Source organism: Lissotriton helveticus, chromosome 3_2 (genome assembly GCF_964261635.1).
Source record: "Lissotriton helveticus chromosome 3_2, aLisHel1.1, whole genome shotgun sequence".
Taxonomy (NCBI): Eukaryota; Metazoa; Chordata; class Amphibia; order Caudata; family Salamandridae; genus Lissotriton; species Lissotriton helveticus.
Genome location: NC_136062.1, coordinates 134,457,194 through 134,477,182, shown reverse-complemented (window position 1 = coordinate 134,477,182; position 19,989 = coordinate 134,457,194). Strand labels below are relative to the sequence as shown.

At 44.1% G+C, this 19,989-nt stretch overlaps 1 protein-coding gene across 5 annotated transcripts in view; it reads left to right on the top strand.

The window, feature by feature from the left end:
* Positions 1–19,989, top strand: part of TJP1 (tight junction protein 1) — a 736,246-nt gene that overhangs the window by 432,467 nt on the left and 283,790 nt on the right. For all 5 annotated transcript variants that reach the window (XM_078684928.1, XM_078684927.1, XM_078684925.1 and 2 more), the window contains exons 13-14: positions 1,668–1,887; positions 3,669–3,853. In XM_078684928.1, coding sequence (XP_078541054.1) covers positions 1,668–1,887; positions 3,669–3,853 — 405 coding nt within the window. The remainder of the gene's footprint in view (positions 1–1,667; positions 1,888–3,668; positions 3,854–19,989) is intronic.

Here is a 19,989-nt window from a genome sequence, read left to right as displayed (position 1 = left end):
CATAGTGCCTCAGTGGGACTTGAATCTTGTTTTGACCTTTCTGATGTGCACTCCCTTTGAACCTCTTCATAACTGTCCCTTAAGTCTTCTTTCTCCCAAGACTGCTTTCCTGGTAGCTATCACCTCTGCCAGAAGTGTGAGAGCTCCAGGCTCTTTCTTCCTAACCTCCTTTCCTTTCTGATCATCTGGACAAGGTGGTTCTAAGGACTCGGCCTTCTTTCTTGCCAAAGGTTGTCACGCCCCTTCCACATCGGGGCAGACCATCACTTTTCCCACCTTCTTTCCGCATCCTTCCAGGAAAGACGAGAGGCTCCACCGTCTGGACCCAAAACGTGCGCTCGCATTCTAACTGCAGCGTACACAGCAGGTCCTGGTGGATGATCAGCTCTTTGTTGGCTAAGTGGGCGACGAAAAAGGTCAGGCGGTGCACAAACGAACCATCTCCCGGTGGGTCGTTCTGTGCATCAAAGCATGTTACTCCTTGGCCAAGAAGGAGCCTCCTGTGGGGCTGCGTGCCCATTCGACCAGGGCAACTGCAGCCACTACTGCCTTGGGACGCGGCGTTCCCTTGCATGATATTTGTCAGGCAGCCACGTGGGCCTCGCTGCACACGTTTACCAAGCACTACTGCCTTGACAGTCCGGTCCGGAGAGACGGCTTCTTTGGCCGTTCTGTGCTCCCTGACTTTCTAGTGTAATCCTGTTCGCAGACCCTCCACCGGGGTTGGTATTGCTGGGGTATCTATTCTAAGGTAAGGAATCTATCTCTAACGTGTCTCTTTCAGATGCACATGTTACTTACTTGTGTAACGATATATCTGTAAGAGACATTAGTTAGTGATAGATTCCTTACCGTCCCGCCCATCCTCCCCGTTCTGCGGACTGATTACTAGGATTAAGGTTATCCCCTTTTAGGGCCCTAGTTTTATGCACCAATTGTCAGTTTCTTGCATGGCTCTGCGTTTCGGCGCGGAATAGTTGTGTACAGAACTGACGTCAGCGTGCATGGGTGGCGCCTAATTACTCTCTGTGACATCATCTCGGCGCCTCTGACGCCAGTGACTGACGCGGAGCCGCAGGACGTCACCTACTGACATACTGCTAAGCAGAAAAACATTCCGGATCCAGCCTGACGCCTGGGGATATTCTAAGGTAAGGAATCTATCACTAACTAATGTCTCTTACAGATATATCGTTACCCAAGTAAGTAACTTGTTCTTTAAAGGCGCAGTAGGGTTCATAGCAAATGCTTTAGTGTAAACAGGTTATGGCATAATTTACTGTAAAAGTAATATATAAATGTGTTTAGGACCTCCTAATCTCTTTGGGGTAAGGGTTTTAAAGTATATGAACGAGTTGAGTACTGATTCTGTAGAACTATTTTTCTAATTCTTAAAATTTTCTTACTCATTGTTTGAAATGTTAGCCATGAGACTCCACAAAAAAAAATTGCACTTGGATTAAATGGTTAACAGAGAGTTAAAGGCAGTGGGGAGAAATTCTTCAGGTTCAACATTAGGCTAAATAATTTCTTCCAGTGTGATCTGTTCAACAATATCGCAAAGATCAATTGCTAGTTCTTTGTCAGAGTCTTTGTTTTAGTCTATCTTACCTACAAATGTTTATATATTTTAATAGCAAATACACATTTCACTTTTTTTTTACTAGTATATCGTCGCATTGTTGAGTCGGATGTTGGAGATTCCTTTTATATTAGAACTCATTTTGAATATGAAAAGGAATCCCCTTATGGACTGAGCTTCAATAAAGGAGAAGTTTTCCGTGTAGTAGATACGTTATATAACGGGAAGCTTGGATCATGGCTGGCTATTCGCATTGGCAGAAATCATAAGGAAGTGGAAAGAGGCATTATTCCAAACAAAAACAGGTATGCTTTTAAGTGGGACATGTCTTGGCATGAAGTGAAGTTGAATGTTTCCGTAACAGAGAACGACAATAAGTCATTTCAGCTGCTCCATTTTGCATGTTCCCTTCTTGTGGCCCTATGCCTCACCCTCGTTTTTTGCGCCCTCAGTGTCTCCCCCCTTGCGCCCCCGGTGTCTCCTCCTTGCGCCCCCGGTGTCTCCTCCTTGCGCCCCCGGTGTCTCCTCCTTGCGCCCCCGGTGTCTCCTCCTTGCGCCCCCGGTGTCTCCTCCTCGCGCCCCCGGTGTCTCCTCCTTGCGCCCCCGGTGTCTCCTCCTTTCGCCCCCGGTGTCTCCTCCTTTCGCCCCCGGTGTCTCCCCCTTTCGCCCCCGGTGTCTCCCCCTTGCGCCCCCGGTGTCTCCCCCTTATGCCCCCGGTGTCTCCCCCTTATGCCCTCGGCGTCTCTCCTTTAAGCTCCTATCTTTCTCACATCTATCCCCTCTCACAGTCCTCCTTTCCTTCCTCTCCTGTCCCATACTCATCTACGCTGTATGCTCACCCACCCCCATTGTTATTGTTACTAAGTTGTGGTCCACTACATAGTGGTCCACTACTTGCTTAAGAAAAGTTTTTAATGTAAATTCTATAGAGTTTACCGGGACCCCAATCTAAGTACATTTTCCATAAAACAACCTTGATATTTAAAAAAAAATATAATGTAAATTTTTTTTAATTTAAAACTGTAACTTTTAAACCATATTTTATTATTTTGGAATAGTTTTCCTATGTGTGTCCCTGAAACGGTCTTTAATAATTGAATTTTCCTATTTAATTATTCTATGCTTTAATCTTGGCCCTACAAGAAGCCAAATTGAAAGGTGTCACAACAGTTCGGGCAGACTTTTGCCTGATATGCCAGTGACTCTTTGACTCTGCCAGATTGCCTTTTTTTTTTTCATCCAGTTTTTGTGTAGAGTCATCAGATAGCACATCCTCAGTTTGTCATTGATACAAACAATAGTTGACAGCATTGTGTGAGACAAATCATTTAACTTGATTTGCTAATTACAAAAAAAAATATTAGAGCAATAAATAGCATGGCAATATTTGTAATTCATTCCAAATGTTTAGTTTTATTTCATAAGGATTCTTTAAAACCTCCCCTCTATCTCCTACTTGTTTCAAAGCTGAATAAAAGTCATTCATTATTCAATTTGCTGGGAGGAGGCTACTCCACATATGTATAAAAGCCATTAACTAATCAACTGTACTATTTTAGTTTCTGTCAGTGGTATTGTTAGTTTAGACAAAGTACTAATCTATGTAGTAGTAGTGCCTTTTTATTAACTTGATCTTAATGTGGTCAAATGAAGAATCAAAACTTGTTCAGTACAGAAAAGGAGCAAAATCTTATAAAAGCATTTCCGAATATTTTTTGTTTTTATATCCAAGAGCAATTTTTTTTAAGGCATTGGCTTCCAAAACAGTGCCATTCCCGGCCCTTGTTGGTCCTTATTGAAATTCGCAAACACCAATGGCATTCCCTTGGTTTTAAATTAACGAATATCCACCATTCCCTTTTTGTTGTTTCCTTGTGGCCACAATTGTTTTGGTTTAAAAATTAAATTGCCTTAGACCCTGTTTTTAGTCTGTGCATCTATATTTGGCCAAAATAAACAGATTGGAATGTATCATAGTTTTTTTTCTAACTTCAGAATAATTAAATAATTACATCGTGTTGTTACTTGATAATGTTTGTGAATGTGTATAATTTTCTGTGTTGTTGAATGTGTTTTTTCTGGGCAGAGCTGAGCAGTTGGCTAGTGTACAGTACACACTTCCAAAGACAGCAGGAGGCGATCGGGCAGACTTTTGGAGGTTTCGTGGTCTTAGAAGTTCAAAGAGAAATCTTCGTAAAAGTAGAGAAGATCTTTCTGCTCAACCAGTTCAGACCAAATTTCCTGCATATGAACGTGTTGTTCTGCGAGAAGGTAACATTGTCTAAAGTTTATTTAATCCTTGTGTTTCAAACTGAAAGGATTCATCTCAATGGGTAGTCCGGGATTTTTCAAAATCTGCCCCTTGACTGAAGCATTTTAATTGTTCCTAATCTTTTTCTGTAGGAATAGATTTTGAACTGCAGCTGCTCCACATGAAAGTTTGTTTTATTTTACATAGGTTTGTATATAACCGTATCTGGTTCTGAAAGCATGGTATTCTGGAGGTGATACTCTATGTATAGCAAATGTTTAGTTTATTGTTTGACGCTCAACAGTGAGAATGGCAATAAGCTTGAAAGCAACAGATACAAATAACAAAACAATACATTCCAACAATAATGTGTAAATAGACCAAATACAAAAAGGAAAAAAATAGAGGCAAAGGCAATGAATAATAATCTGGAAGACTCTCACCCAGCTAGTAAAACAGAGCTTCCAGCCCAATAAAAACGGATCCACATCTACTACCATAATTCCATAAAGAAGAGCAGATGATTCAAAAAGCTCAGTTTTCTTTTGAAGGATTCAAAGTCAGTGCTGAAAGTGTATGTTTAGTTTTATATTTTGACATGACAGTCTTAAGAATACATGTTCTTTTCGTCAGTTTTAAAACTGATATAATTACTTAAGGCTACTTTATGTTACTTATCAACCCATTCTCACTAATATTCACTGGTAGAGCATGGCGAACTCTGTTATCTACATAATTATTTACCCTGAACGCTGGAAATTTGTATTGCCTTTGATGTTATGCAATTAAATGTGCTTCTTTTCACTGTATGAAGGTTTGGTTTGTGGATTATAATTTAAACCCTAGCTCATTTCCTTTAACATGTGCTCTTAGCCCCCCTTTCCAACTATTTTTAGGGGCTCTGTTGTTGGATTAATTCCAAATTATGTTTTATAGGAAAACAAAATGTGTATGCTCTTTGCTTTAACTTTCCAGAGTTTCTTTCTTTGTAGCCACTATCTCACAGTTTGCTACATGAAAGCCAAATGTGAGACCGCACAGTTCAAAGTCAGAGCAATTCATCTGAAACCATAGCAGTTGGAGGATAAATTCCCCTATTCTGGATTTAGGGGGACTTCCCACCACCAATAGGACCAGACTTTATGCTGGTATAGGGATAGAGTGATGGGGAGGGTTTAAAGAATGATACACATTTCAACTGTGGCAGCAGGGATGGTGAGTGTGGATCAGAGATGAAGCCAGCTAATATTTCTTTATATTTGAAGGTGATGGATTATTACCTCGTCCCAGTCATACTGGGTAGGAGCGCCAGGACATTCTCATAGCTCCTGAGCAGCCTTCATCAATTGTATCATTCAATTATTAATTACTGAGACTCCTCCAGTACTGGAAAAGCATGTTCTTGTCTGGTAGTTTTCTAAAATGTGTATGCTTCCTGCCGTGGTTACTATCTGGGATGGAGGAGGATTATTATTTCCTTTATGGCTTAGCTGGTGATGTGCATTTCATGCCTAGTGGTTCCTGTTATACTGGGAGATGGGAACAGTGCAGTTCGGAATAGGTTTTAGAAAGGATTTAGCATACCACCTTGTTTATCTACCAGAAAAAACAATTTTGGGTAGGAGACGGGAGAGCATAGTTGTGGAGGCGTGTGTGGTGGACATTGATGGATATGATCCAATAAGGATGAACATATCTTTTACATGAGGAGCTGATATGCATATGTCCTCTGACTAGAGGGCACAGTGCCTCTACCTCATAGTCTGGGTAAACAGAGCAGTAGCCACTATCAAAAGAAGCATTTGCAATGTAATAGGTCTCGCATTTGATAGAGTTTAAGATATTGGCGTTGTAAATGACGATGCCTTTTATTCATCTGTTTAGAAAACGAGCACATAAATAAAAGGCATTGTTATTTACAATCCCAATAGCTTAAACTCTAAACCTCGGAGTAGTGGTGAACAGGAAAGTGGGAGGGGTATGTTGGTGTTTGGCACGGCACAGGAGATCTGAGAGATCGGTGAGTACAGAGTATTCGCCAATGGCGTCCGCGCACCTTTTTGTGCAAAATGCATGCCTACCCACTCCTTGCGTGCGGCCACCATTGGCTAGGACCCCGATAAAAAGAAAAGATAGCAGACTATATAGTTCAAGTGGACCGCCATGGCAAAGTAAATCAATAATGGAGCGCAGCCACTATAGTCAAAGCAGACTACGCTGGCAACGTAAATAATGAAAGGTGCGTAGCTGCTATAGTTAAAGTGGACCGCGCTGGCAAACTAAAGAAAGAAAGGAGCGTGGCCGCTAGTGTTGAAGTGGACCTCGCTGACATAAAATTTAAATATCGATTAAAAGGTGCAAGCTTGTTTTGTAAATATGACATGCCCACCATTACTAAAGAAGCTAGTTTTGTAAATACGACACATTCGCCATTGCAAAAAAAACATATAAAAGCAGGCGCCATGCTTCGTTAAAAGAAAGCATGTCCTGGGTGAAATAGAAGAAACTATTCGAGAAAATAGCGCTCAGGGGCTAAAAAAAACATACCGATTAATAACACAAGTAAAAGGTCTAGTCCTCGTGGGATGTTACAATTTTAGACAAGGTAAACTAATGAGGGACTGCTAAGCCTGTTCATGAATCAAAAGCAACCATTTAGAAAGAAAAGTAACAGGAGCTTATTGAAAAGAGGAGCGGAAAATGGGCTGAGCTTCAAGTCTATTCCTGAATACAGCATGCCTCACAGAGCAGCAAATGTGCTGCCCAGGATCGACCTAAATAGAGTGCACTTTGTAGATAGGAGGAGAGGTGTTCCCACCTTCAGCCAAACCCACCCCTCAGGTGGGGTAGGCGAGGCAAAGCACAACTCTCAGTCCCTGCCATCTTGAAGATGGGGGGACCCAGTGAACCAGAGTGAGGCTTATGCCCCCTTCCCACTGGAGGGTGGCATAAAAGGGGGTGTACCAATCCCAGGGAAGGGACCCATTGGTCCCACCCTGTACCTACCCGAAACACCCCTAAATGTAGTATTTCGGGGAAACCCCGAACCGTGCCTCCTCAGTCAAACAGACAGAAGAATAAGAAGGACCGAAGAGCCGTGCTGAAGGAAGAGGAGGAGGACACCAACTGGCTTGGCCCCAGCCAACCGGCATGTCCTGACCTCGACCGGCTCCAGCGGAATGACGGTGTGTCCTGCAGCCAGCAGCCCCCAGAACCCGGAGTACTTGCCCTGCCTTCCCCAACAAGACTGTCTCTGGTGAGCACCAGATTTGCTCACCAACAGACTCTTGCAAAATACCTCTACTCAGCTTTTTGCAAGAATTCTAAAATATCAATTGGCATCACAGGCCTTGATCAAGCTGCACTGGCTTCCAGTGGCAAGGAGGATGGGGTTTAAGGGGCTCTGTTTTGCCTTTAAGGCACTGCACAATACTGGTCCTTATTCCCTTCATGAGAAATATGTCTGGTACACCCCTCTTAGGACACTAAAATCCTCAGAGGCAAAACTATTAGTATTACCTAATGTCAAATGAGCTTCATGCGGAGGTAGGAGTTTTGTCCCGAGGGTGGCAAGACTATGGAACTCCCTACCCACGGATCCAAGGGAATGCACAGACCTCCTATTGTCCCAAAAATCCCTGAAGACTTGGCTCTTCAGTCAATAGGATTTGCTGTATTTTTTTTCTTGCCTTCCCCCTCTCGTTTAGAATAGCAGCAGCGCCATGACGCCTCAGGGCATTCGAGCTTTATAAAAAATTATAACTCAAATCCAGATACAGGAACAAAGAGAAAGCATACCAGAAAGAAAGAAAAAAGAATCCGAAGATGAAGGCTACACACAGGAACATATGGGGTGCCATCTGACGTCACACAGGGGACCAAATAGTGAATGACTGCGCCCAACAAAGACAAAAGAAAAGACTATTCCAGGCCCAAGCACTTGATAGCGGAATAATGCACAGCATGTGAATCCAGAAAACTCTTCAAGTTGCAAAACTACTCTTACTGGTAAATAAGCCTTTCATTTTCGTTCCCTTGGATTGATTAAAATTCCCCTTCTAAGCATTATGCTTTCTCATTGATGAGGGACTAGTGCTTTATGCTTTATGGGGGGAACAAAAGGTGGCTGCTTGAGGCACTTCATGTTTAATAAGACATCAAAGGGTAAAGGTTGATGTAGAATGCGTAACATCTGGTAAGTTTGATGTAAAAAGTCTTCAGGTAGAATAGATATAGAGATGACTGCAATATGATGGAATTTCTAGAACTATAAGGAGGACCAAGGTTAGATCTGATCCGGTCACTGAGGACCGAAGAAAAGGTGTCTTGACCTTTTGTCCTGCTGAAGATGGTAGCTTTAGAAGGTAGTTGCTGTGCTACTTTCCATGTATTGAAAGTATTTTCATGGGACAGAGGCAGCATGGTAACTACAGAATATAGACTCAGGGGGTAACACCTAAAAACAGAAGTCAAATATGGTCTCTTTTCCAGCTCTTTTTTTTTTTTCCTCATTTGTAGCCAGCCAAGATATATTTAAGAGATCAAATGTAGAGGCAGAGACAGAACATATAGAGGAAGAGGCCCGGAGTCTAACGGCATTAGCTCACCAGAGTGAGGACTCCCGATCGCTTCATTCACTGAAGGCATGTTCACAACACTTCGGGTCCTCACCTGGCCTCGACCTTTATCCCCGTAGTCTATCACTCAACCCCCCAGGCTCACTCTCCAATATAACCGGTCCCGCAGAGTGCTTTGCCCCAGGATTATCAGTCCAAACCCAATGGACTTTCCCAGACCTGTATGGCTGAACATAATCATTGGACTGAAATCGCCTACCATTTACTAAAAGAAGAAAAAGAGAAAAGGAAAGAGAAAGAAAACGTATCTACCAAGAAAGAGGAAAAAGAGAAAAAGAAAAACATTGAGAGAATATTTGATACACCATGTCTAATGTAACCTATCGTCTGCCCTTATCTAGTTTTACAATATTTGTCCCATATATCCCAAAATATAGTTTTGTCTGTTATACATATTGCCCTATCTAATTTGGCAACCCTATGGATCGAATTGATCCATTCGCTCTCTAGCGGCGGAACTGGCAAAACCCTACGTGCCAATAAAATTCAAAAATCAAGGCCAAAGTAAAAAATGGGAACCCTAATCGTAAAAACCAACAAGGCAAGTCAGGATGGTACACGAAGGAGTGTCGTGCCAAGAAGAGAGCCCTGATACTGGCGGTGAAAAGTGGTAATGCCACCCTAATATCCACTGAACGGAAGGGCTATAAATTGGAGCTCAAAACAGCAAAGAGAGACTGGGAAGACAAGTTTTGGCAGGATCTCCGAGCTGCCAGCGGCGGAAAAAACGCAAAAGCTTTCTGGGACTTAGTTCACAAGAAGAACAGACCCCTTGATACAGTTATCACCTGTAATATAAGCGAGGACTTATGGTTTACACATTTTTCGAAATTGTATACGGCATCCGCAGTTGAAGCGTTGGATTTTGTTTTCCCACAGCCCCTAAGAGTGATGGAAAGATTCGAGGAATGTCTGTTTACTAAGATAGAAGCGGAAAGTGCAATAAAATCTTTGGTTCCACGCAAGGCGGCTGGCCCCGATGGTCTTCCGGGTGACTTGCTCCGAGCTGACATAGATGATTGGAGCACACTGATCTCTTCGGTTTTGAATGCTGCTTTGGAAGGCGCACCTTTGCCTGCCTCTTGGATGGCCGCTGAAGTGGTTCCCCTTCACAAAAAAGGCTCGAGAGATGACCCAGGGAACTACAGGCCAATCAGCCTGATCGACTGCTCACAAAAAGTTGCAGGCAAGGTTCTTTTAACAAGAATACAGCAATGGGCAGATGAGAACAGGATCCTTTCGGATTTTCAGGCAGGGTTCCGTGCTGGCACTGGAACAATTGAACAATCGCTAAGGCTTCTTATGATCCACTGGAAGGTCGTCACAATTGGGAAGGGTACATTATATCTGGCCTTCATCGACCTCCGGACGGCCTTCGATTTGGTCCCCAGAAATAAACTCTGGAAGGTTCTTAACGATCTTGGCCTGCCACCTTACCTGCTCCACCTGGTCATGAAGTTCCATGAAACCAACTACGCCCAAATTCGCTGGGGTCCCAATGGCCAAAAAACCCGAAGAATAGATGTGAACAGAGGAGTGCGGCAAGGGTGCGTTCTTGCCCCAACACTCTTTTCGCTCTATGTTAATGGGGTGGTGGACCACTTGTCAAGGATTCCAGCAGATGCCCCTCGTCTGGCAGGTCGCTCCATCCCCACCCTGCTTTTTGCGGACGATACTTTGCTCCTTTCAAAATCGCCAATGGGCCTACAACAGCTTCTCTCAGGCTTTGACGATTTTTGTAAACAAAGAGGACTCTGTATAAATACAGATAAAACAAAGTACCTTATTTTGAACCCTCCGCAAAAACTGGGCCCTCCGCCAACATTGGGCTCCGTGGCATTGGACAGGACTAAAACCTTCGATTATCTGGGCATCAGGTTGGTGGATTCCATGAAATGGGACCAGCATCTGCTCAAAATGTTGCTAAACCTAAAAAGAATAACCGGGACCCTGCTTAAAGAGCAGAGAGCAGCCTCAACTAAACCTATAGCTGCAGTATTGGACATCTACGCGGCCAGAGGAGTAAGTGCTGCCTTGTATGGGGCGGAATTATGGGGAATGTCGAACTTGAAAGACCTTACTCGAGCTGAGAATTCCTTCTTGAGAAGCTTGATGTCCCTTGGCCCGTCTGTCCCCATCTTGCCTCTGCAATTGGACATGGGCTGTCGGGCTATAGAAGATCTAGCGAAGTTACGCCCTTTGCTTCTGTGGGCTCGCATCTGGAGAGTTCCTGAACTCTCAAGTTATGCGGATGGTCTACGGGAGTTACTAAGTTCGGCAGGGTGGGCGAAAATAAAGTGGCTAACGGATATCAAAGCCTTACTTACCAATCTGGGGCTGGAAGAAGCTTGGCACCAACAGTCAGCCCCCCCCAAATCCACAATAAAACAACTTTATTGGAATTGGGTGACAAACAGAAGGAATTCCTCCACCTCGATATGCAAATCGACTAGAAACTTCATGGAGTCCAAAGATACCCCCTATAGAGAACTGTATCTGGACACCATCTCAGCCTCTTGGGAAAGGTCCCTGTACTTTAAATTCAGAATTGGTCTTCTCCCCGTAATGGAATTTACTTGCCACTGGAAAATCCCATACCAGACTGCTCCGTGGTGTCCCTTTTGCCCACAGCGCAGAGAATCTGTCCCCCACTTTTTATTCGAGTGTCCTGCATATATAGTTCCACGGTCAAAATGGCTCAAACCCATGTGTCGTACTCTGGGCACTAGGCATTGCAACGTGGCCTTAAGAATTCTTTATTCGGACACTCGTACTTTTTACGCATGTGCCACCTCGAAGTACCTTGGGTGGGCATGGCGAATCCGGTCAAAAAGACTTAGGCAAATTGTTTAATTACACTTTTTACCATGGTCTGTTTTAAACTAAATGCTTATTTTTAAAACCTATAGATCCATTTTCTGATAGCAGAAAGTTACGGTTTATTTTAAATGTACTGAAAAGTATTTTTTTATTGATTGTATGCTTTTTAAGATATTGTTATATGTCGAAATAAAGCCTTTTTGACTGACTGAATAAAATTAGCACAAAAATTAAACTTTTATACTTTTTCGGGAGGCTGGTTAATATGTCCTCATCTGGTATTACCCCAAAATTTACCTGTGGGAGACTCACCTTTCCTTCATCCCCCATAATCCTGAAAATCGTCTCACCTACTTTCTCTCAAAACGATTGAATTGCTGGGCATCTCCAAAACATATGTGCTTCATCTGCCTCCATTTCCCCGCACTTTTGGCATTTCCTCTCCTGGAACCGATCTTGGATAATCTTCTTGGGGTCCTGTGGAAAAGTAAATTTTGCCATGTTCTGTGTCCCTACGCCTCATCCATCATATGTTATGTGTGCATGACCAATATGCATATGTTATTCCCCATGCCTGATTAATGACGCAATTCCAGTTGTGTCCACCTCTAGTATGCTATTTTCCAGTCCTCGTGAATACTACGAATATCAGGCCTATGTAGAGTAATGTTGCCACGTTTCTCAGTGTGCACGTTATTCCATTATAAAATCCCCGTTTCTAGGCCTCAAAAGGGCCCAGACCACAGATTCAGCTCCTGTCTCCTGAAAGCCTCGCTGAGGAGCGATACAGCCCCCACCTGTATCCTCGACCCTTCACTTACTTCCTGCCTCGCAGTGCCCGGTGCAGCTTGGCTCTGCCTCTGAGTCTGCCAAAAGTATGTTATAGTTCCAGTTATCAGTTCAGTCCTCCTCCTCTGCATTCCTAAGCTACTGAACTGCATCAATAGTTTCCGTCATTGTCTAGCCTTCTCGTCTCCACGTTAGAGAAATACTGTATTTAATGGTCATTTAGTATTCTTCATCACGCACTACATGTAGAATAATGCATGGTCCAGTCTTAGAATCAAGTTAGCTTTTCCCCTCATGACTTCTAGTTTATATCAACATGTTCCCTAAACATCAGATACCAGATAGGGTTTAGGTACATGTCGCTCCGACCCTTCAGACTCTAGTCTCTGCTCCTAGCACAGAGTTCATAGCCCCCAGCTTCTCCTAGTAACACGTCATTGCCAGTTTTCGCGCACCATTAGGTTAGAGGTCCCGGCTCCTTAGGTAGCCCCCTCCAAAGTTTCCGCCCATTCATGACATATTCTGTTACGTTTGCATCACATGTCTATGTATACTCCCAGTTACACCTCTTTTTTCTGTTATCTTTCGCGACTGCTACGCGTCACGCCTTCTGCTCCACCCACTGCTACGCCTACTGCAATGTAATGCTATGTGTTTGCGCTATGTATATATGCCTGTTTTTTGTTATTGAATGTTAGCGCGCTCATCCCAGACCCAGCCCCGGCAGCTGCCGGGCCTTATTGTCCTATTCCTATGCAGGTTGTCCTGATCCTGTCCTTATGCTGTAATAAACCTGCAGAAACTCCTACTACCTCGAATCTTGACTCTTATTTTATTGAGCTATCTGTTATGCTATAAGTCTAGTCAAAAATAGGGTATTATTTATTTATTTACCACATAATGGCGCCCGAATAGGGACTTGTCCTTTCCCCACGCGTCGGTGAAGCCACGCCGACCCCCTGACCCTCTGCAGTCGTGACGGAACCATACCGTGCACTGGCAGATATTTCTGCTCCAAGTATCCCTCAGGCCCACGGAGGAGACGGAGGAGGCGGTCCAGCATCCAAACGAGACGGTGGAGGAACGCGGCGAGTCCCGACCAGAGCCCAAGCCGAGAGTCCAAGGTCCGAGGTATCCGGAGGCCCACCCGTAACTGAAGTCCGAAGTCCGAAGTCCGTCGTAGTCCAGTCCCGTCCGAGGCTTTCCGTTCCGTGCTGCCCGGTGAGTACCATTGCTGGGGTAGTATCTAGACAGGACCAATCTAAATTGACTCCTGGTCCGTGGGTTGGTGGTACCCAAGCCCACAAACGAAGTGTTCACCTAGGTGGATACGGGTCTTGATGCGTTCCTTTTTGGGACCGGTATGTTCCGTACTGTTACAGCAGTGCATCCAGTAACTCTAGTCTGTTCCGTTCTCGAGAATTCTGTTCTGTTTCTGTTTTCAGTATTTTCAGGTAGTATTCTGTTCGAACTGTTATGTTATGACATTGTTTAATGTATTTCCAATGTCGTGGTATGCCTGAATTGTTTTCCCAATTGTTATTGTTTTTCGTGTATTGTATTGTGTTCCGATTCAAGTTTAGAATGCCGCTCTTTTCCAAGTTACGTCAGTTAAAAACTAGAAAGGGTCTGTTAGAGGAAGCAGTTCCTGTCCCGCCTAGGGACAGTCCAGGTCATTTTATGTATCAGAAACATGGCATAAGCGCTATAATGTATCTAGATTTATGGGTAGAGTATACCAAACAGTTAGAAGGAAAGTATAGATGGCCCGTATCGGGTACATGGGATGCCGAATGTATCATGCGAGTAGAAGAAGTATTAGGGAAAGACAGAAAGTTTTTGATCGATACAGGGGCAAGTAGGACCACAATTAGTCATGCCGAAGTTCCAGGGGCTCCGCTCTCAGGCTCAAGAAATGTTTCCCTTGGATTTTCAGGAAAGCCAATAGTTAATGAAATATCTAAGCCAGTTACTCTAGGAGTAGGTCCATTGTCCCGTACTACTGATCTGTTACTTACTAAGTCATGTCCAGAAAATCTATTAGGTATTAAGACACTGAAAGAGTTAGGTGCAGTTATTTGCTGTTCCCCAGAGGGAATACGTCTGTTCCTACGTGACTTTAAGGGTCACTATGTGTTACGAGATTTTGATTCAAGATTGTCTAATGTTCCACAGCATTTATGGGCGCAAGGTCCAACTGATGTAGGTTACATGCAAATCACACCCCATCGTGTGACTCTCAAACCAGGTGTAGTGTTACCCCGAATCAGACAGTACAGATTGCCACCTGAGGCTGTAGCAGCCTTATCCAAAATTATTGACGAGCTCATGGCTCAAGGAGTAGTTGTAGAAACTGACTCCAATGTATGCAATTCTCCGATCATTCCAGTCATGAAACGTACTGATCCGAATGCACCCCCAGTATATCGATTAGTGATTGATTTACGAGAGCTTAATAAATGTATCATTCCTCAGTACCCAGTTGTTCCAGACATCTCTTCCCTGTTAACAGCCATTGATTCCGAAGCCATGTTTTTCACTGTCATTGACCTCAAGAATGCATTTTTTAGTGTTCCAATTCATCCAGACAGCCAGTTTCTTTTTGGATTTTGTTTAAATGGAAGGAGCTATATGTTCACACGCGCTCCTCAAGGTTTCACAGAAAGCCCTAGTATTTACAGTCAAGCACTCAAGAGACAACTAGACAATATTCACATGCCAACTGACACTGCCCTGCTCCAGTATGTTGATGATCTACTGATCACAGCCCGTTCTGAACGTGCTTGCGAGCGAGCATCACTTACAGTTCTGTATTTTCTAGCCGAGATGGGGCACAAGGTGTCACCTTCGAAGCTTCAATTCTGTGTCCAGCAAGTGGTATACTTAGGACACTTGCTGTCCAAGAGGGGTAGGCAGTTGACACCCGACCGTATCCAGTTAATAGCGAGTCTTCCCCAGCCCAGAACCCAGAAGGAGGTACGTGCCTTTATCGGCCTTACTTCTTATTGTAGACAATGGATTCCCCAGTATGCATTTCTAGCCAAGCCACTGATACAGTTAACGACACAGGAGGCAGCCGTATCGACTGTCCTCCCTTGGACATCTGACCATACACTTAGCTTTAACGAGTTAAAGAAAGCCCTATGTCAAGCTCCAGTTCTAGCTACACCGAACTACAGTAAGCCTTTTACACTTTTCGTTACTGAACGGGAAGGTACAGCATTATCTGTTCTCACACAAGATCAAGCAGGTCAATACAAGCCCTGTGCTTATTTTTCGAGCACATTAGATCCAGTCGCCCAGGCGTTGCCTGCGTGCCTCAAGTCAGTTGCAGCCACAGCACTAGCTATCAGACAAAGTGATTCCATAGTTTTAGGACATTCCTTGACAGTACAAGTCCCACATTCAGTAGAAGTTCTTTTAAACCGAACACAAACTCAGCACTTGACAATTGCACGTTTAACAGGTTATGAATTGACACTGTTCCAGCCACACATAGAAATCAGACGCTGCAACGTTCTGAATCCTGCTACACTGTTACCATCAGTTAGTTCAAATCCAGACCCACATGACTGTGTGGAAGTAGTTAACATTACGACAAAGCCAAGACAAGACCTGACAGACATTCCGTTACCAGATCCCGACCTGACACTTTATGTAGATGGTTCATGTATGAGAACTAGTACAGGAGAACTAGTCGCCGCGTATGCAGTGACTACCGACACTGAAGTTATTGAAACACACCGTATTGACACCCTGTCCGCTCAAGCAGCAGAGCTAGTCGCTCTGACACAAGCCTGTACACATGCCAAGAACCTGAAAGTTAATGTTTACACAGATTCACGTTACGCATTCGGAGTTGTACACGACTTCGGAGTGCTCTGGCAGGAGAGAGGTTTCATGACTTCTCATGGAACCAAGATTCAGCATGGTCTCCTTATTCAAGCCCTGTTAGATGCCATACATTTACCGACATCTATTGCTATCATGAAATGCAAAGCACATACGAAAGTCACTGACATTATTTCCCAAGGTAATGATCTAGCAGACCGCACAGCCAAGCTTACAGCACAGACTCCAGACATTCCAGTTAATCTGACACATACTCCAGATCCGATTACATGCATGACAGTTAAGGACCCTACACAAGATGTCATAGATATACAGTTACATGCTACTCCCGATGAAATCAAGAAATGGTCTGAACAAGGAGGGGTCCAGACAGATCAAGGATGGTTAACGAAGGGTAGAGCCACATGGTTTCTCCCCGATTTTATGGTTCAAGTCATTATCAATACCGCACATAGTCCAGCACATTTAGGAGAAAAAGCTATGTTAGACAGTACCCAGAACATTTGGTTCAACAAGCATTTACGAGCTGCAGCCAAGCAGAAAGTCCGTACCTGTATGATATGTTGTCAGTTTAATCCAGGTAAAAGTGTCCCGGTGGAACAAGGTGGTTTCCAGCCCCCTGACCACCCTTTTGAGGTCCTCCAGATGGATTATATTCAAATGGAGCGATGTCGAGGTTTCAAGTATGTTCTTGTAGTTGTATGCGCTTTGTCCAGGTGGACAGAAGCATATCCAGTCCCAGATTACACAGCCGCGACCACTGCCAAGCAGTTGGTTCGTGAATTTTTCCCTAGATACGGACTCCCTAGAGTCGTATATTCTGATAACGGTCAGCCATTCTCCTCAGAGTTAATGAAGCACGTTTCCCTGTTGTTGGGGTACCAGTGGAAGTTTCATTGTGTACGCCATCCTGAAGCAGCTGGACTAGTCGAAAGACATAATCAGACTCTAAAAATCCGTATTGCAAAAGTCTGTAAGGACAAAGGTGTGGACTGGTTAATAGCTCTGCCAGTCGCTTTATTTTATATGCGTATGGTCGCACATTCCAGATCAGGTCTGTCCCCGTATGAGGTCGTATTCGGCCGCCCCCCTAACATGTGGGGTACTCCTAGACCCCGAAGTATTACCGATGTTTCATGTAATATGCTGACAGATTACCTAGCTTCCTTGATGTCTGCCCTCAACTCATGTCGTTCACAGGTTGCCGCCGCATTTCCAGACAATACCGAGGTGGCACCGCACGAGATCGTTCCAGGCTCCCTTGTGATGATCAGAAATTTCGACAGATCAAGTCCGCTGGAACCACGTTGGAAAGAGCCACGCCAGGTCCTCTTGACCACCCGAACTGCCGTCAAGTTGGAAGGCAGGAAGGGGTGGGTCCACCTTTCTCATGTAAAACTTTTCAAAGGATTGAAACCAGCGTCTAAAAACATTTCCCAGGATTCGAAAGACTGCCAAAATATTGCTCTTAAGGACTGTCCCGCACAAGACATTATTACAACCCCTCCCTTGTTAGAGAAAACTCCGCAGCAGGAGTATAAGTTGAAGTTAAGGTCTAGTACAATAAGTCAGTCAGTTTGATTGTATAAGTCCTCCCCTAGGTGAAACGGTTAAATTGTTTCTGACATGTATAAAATAGACCCCCATAGTGAGAGAGTCAGTCGAAGTTCACTTCAATGTATCGTTTTTCTGAGTTTCATATTATTTCTCAGCATAATGATTTCCTGCACCAGCTACGCACTTTTCCTGTGTTTTCCAGTTCCTCATGCAAATATGTCTGCTAATGCTACAGTAGAGCACACGTTTAGTGATCTGCCTCCTCACGAATATTCTTACCGCCTCGCTATGCGCAACAACACATTTATCCGTATGTTACATTATTCACACCAGACCAGCAATGCCACTAATTGTTGGGTGTGTGGTCGACTCCCCCCTTTCCAGACACCGAAGGGAGTTCTGCCACTTTTTCCTTATCCATTCTCACACAATGGTTCGAGTGGAGCATGGTCCACGTTAACGTCATCCTCAACAGATATGTCTTTTCTTAACAGTACATGTTTTCCAGACAAGCAAGGTCTCCCCCACAGAACAGGTTTAGATCTAGAAAACGAAGTATATAATTTAGGTAATTATTCGTCGAATTTCATGGTCCTGAATGTTCAGTCTGATACTACTCCAGACTTACCTGCTATTTCAGTACTACCAGTCAAAGGCGAATTATGTGTCCGTAGTTATGGTTCTGTACACATAGGTCATAGTGAATGTACTACTGTTATCCAATATAGTGACAGTGGGAAATCTATTTTCAAAGCTTCACGTCATTCCTATTTTATTTGTGGTCAAACTGCATATGTCCGTCTGCCCCTCGATTGGGAGGGAACCTGTTACATTGCCTTCCTACTGCCACCTGTTTTCCTAGCCCCACCTGACTATCATAGGAATTCCTTCCTAGTACATACCAGACACAAGAGAAATCTCCCGATTGTCGATTATACTGAAACTGCTGCAGAGCAATTCATTGATATTGATAAAGGTGTGTTCCCTTATTTAGGCACAGTTGTAAACAGTAAGCTAATCCGTAGGTTAACAAGAACCCTTGAAGCTGTAGTAGATGAGACTGGCTCTGCTCTAGGTAACCTAACCGAAGAACAATCTGCTATGAGATTTGTCGTTTTGCAAAATCGTCTCGTCCTTGACGTCATACTGGCCGATAGGGGCGGGGCCTGTAGAGTCATCGGATCTAGTTGCTGCATTTTCATTCCAAATAACGCGCCGTCTGTTTATTCAGCTATAACCAGACTCCATAAGATTGCCCACCTGTTACACCAAGATCCAGGCACCTGGACATGGTCCGGTTGGTTCTGGAATGTAATTTCCGTATGGGGATGGAAAGTCCTGTCCTTTCTAGGTATTGCAGTAGCGATCATATTAAGCTGCTGCCTCTGTATACAATGTGGCCCTGCGATTTGCAGCATGTGTACTACCTCTTGTATTCCTAGTCCCAAGCCCCGTTCTAAATCCCGTTCCAAGACAATTCGAGACGAGCAAATGGTACTGTATGAAATGATAGATGGTATCATGAAAATTGATGTTTCCTGATGGAAACGTAGTGACAAGGAGGGAATGTGGAAAAGTAAATTTTGCCATGTTCTGTGTCCCTACGCCTCATCCATCATATGTTATGTGTGCATGACCAATATGCATATGTTATTCCCCATGCCTGATTAATGACGCAATTCCAGTTGTGTCCACCTCTAGTATGCTATTTTCCAGTCCTCGTGAATACTACGAATATCAGGCCTATGTAGAGTAATGTTGCCACGTTTCTCAGTGTGCACGTTATTCCATTATAAAATCCCCGTTTCTAGGCCTCAAAAGGGCCCAGACCACAGATTCAGCTCCTGTCTCCTGAAAGCCTCGCTGAGGAGCGATACAGCCCCCACCTGTATCCTCGACCCTTCACTTACTTCCTGCCTCGCAGTGCCCGGTGCAGCTTGGCTCTGCCTCTGAGTCTGCCAAAAGTATGTTTTAGTTCCAGTTATCAGTTCAGTCCTCCTCCTCTGCATTCCTAAGCTACTGAACTGCATCAATAGTTTCCGTCATTGTCTAGCCTTCTCGTCTCCACGTTAGAGAAATACTGTATTTAATGGTCATTTAGTATTCTTCATCACGCACTACATGTAGAATAATGCATGGTCCAGTCTTAGAATCAAGTTAGCTTTTCCCCTCATGACTTCTAGTTTATATCAACATGTTCCCTAAACATCAGATACCAGATAGGGTTTAGGTACATGTCGCTCCGACCCTTCAGACTCTAGTCTCTGCTCCTAGCACAGAGTTCATAGCCCCCAGCTTCTCCTAGTAACACGTCATTGCCAGTTTTCGCGCACCATTAGGTTAGAGGTCCCGGCTCCTTAGGTAGCCCCCTCCAAAGTTTCCTCCCATTCATGACATATTCTGTTACGTTTGCATCACATGTCTATGTATACTCCCAGTTACACCTCTTTTTTCTGTTATCTTTCGCGACTGCTACGCGTCACGCCTTCTGCTCCACCCAC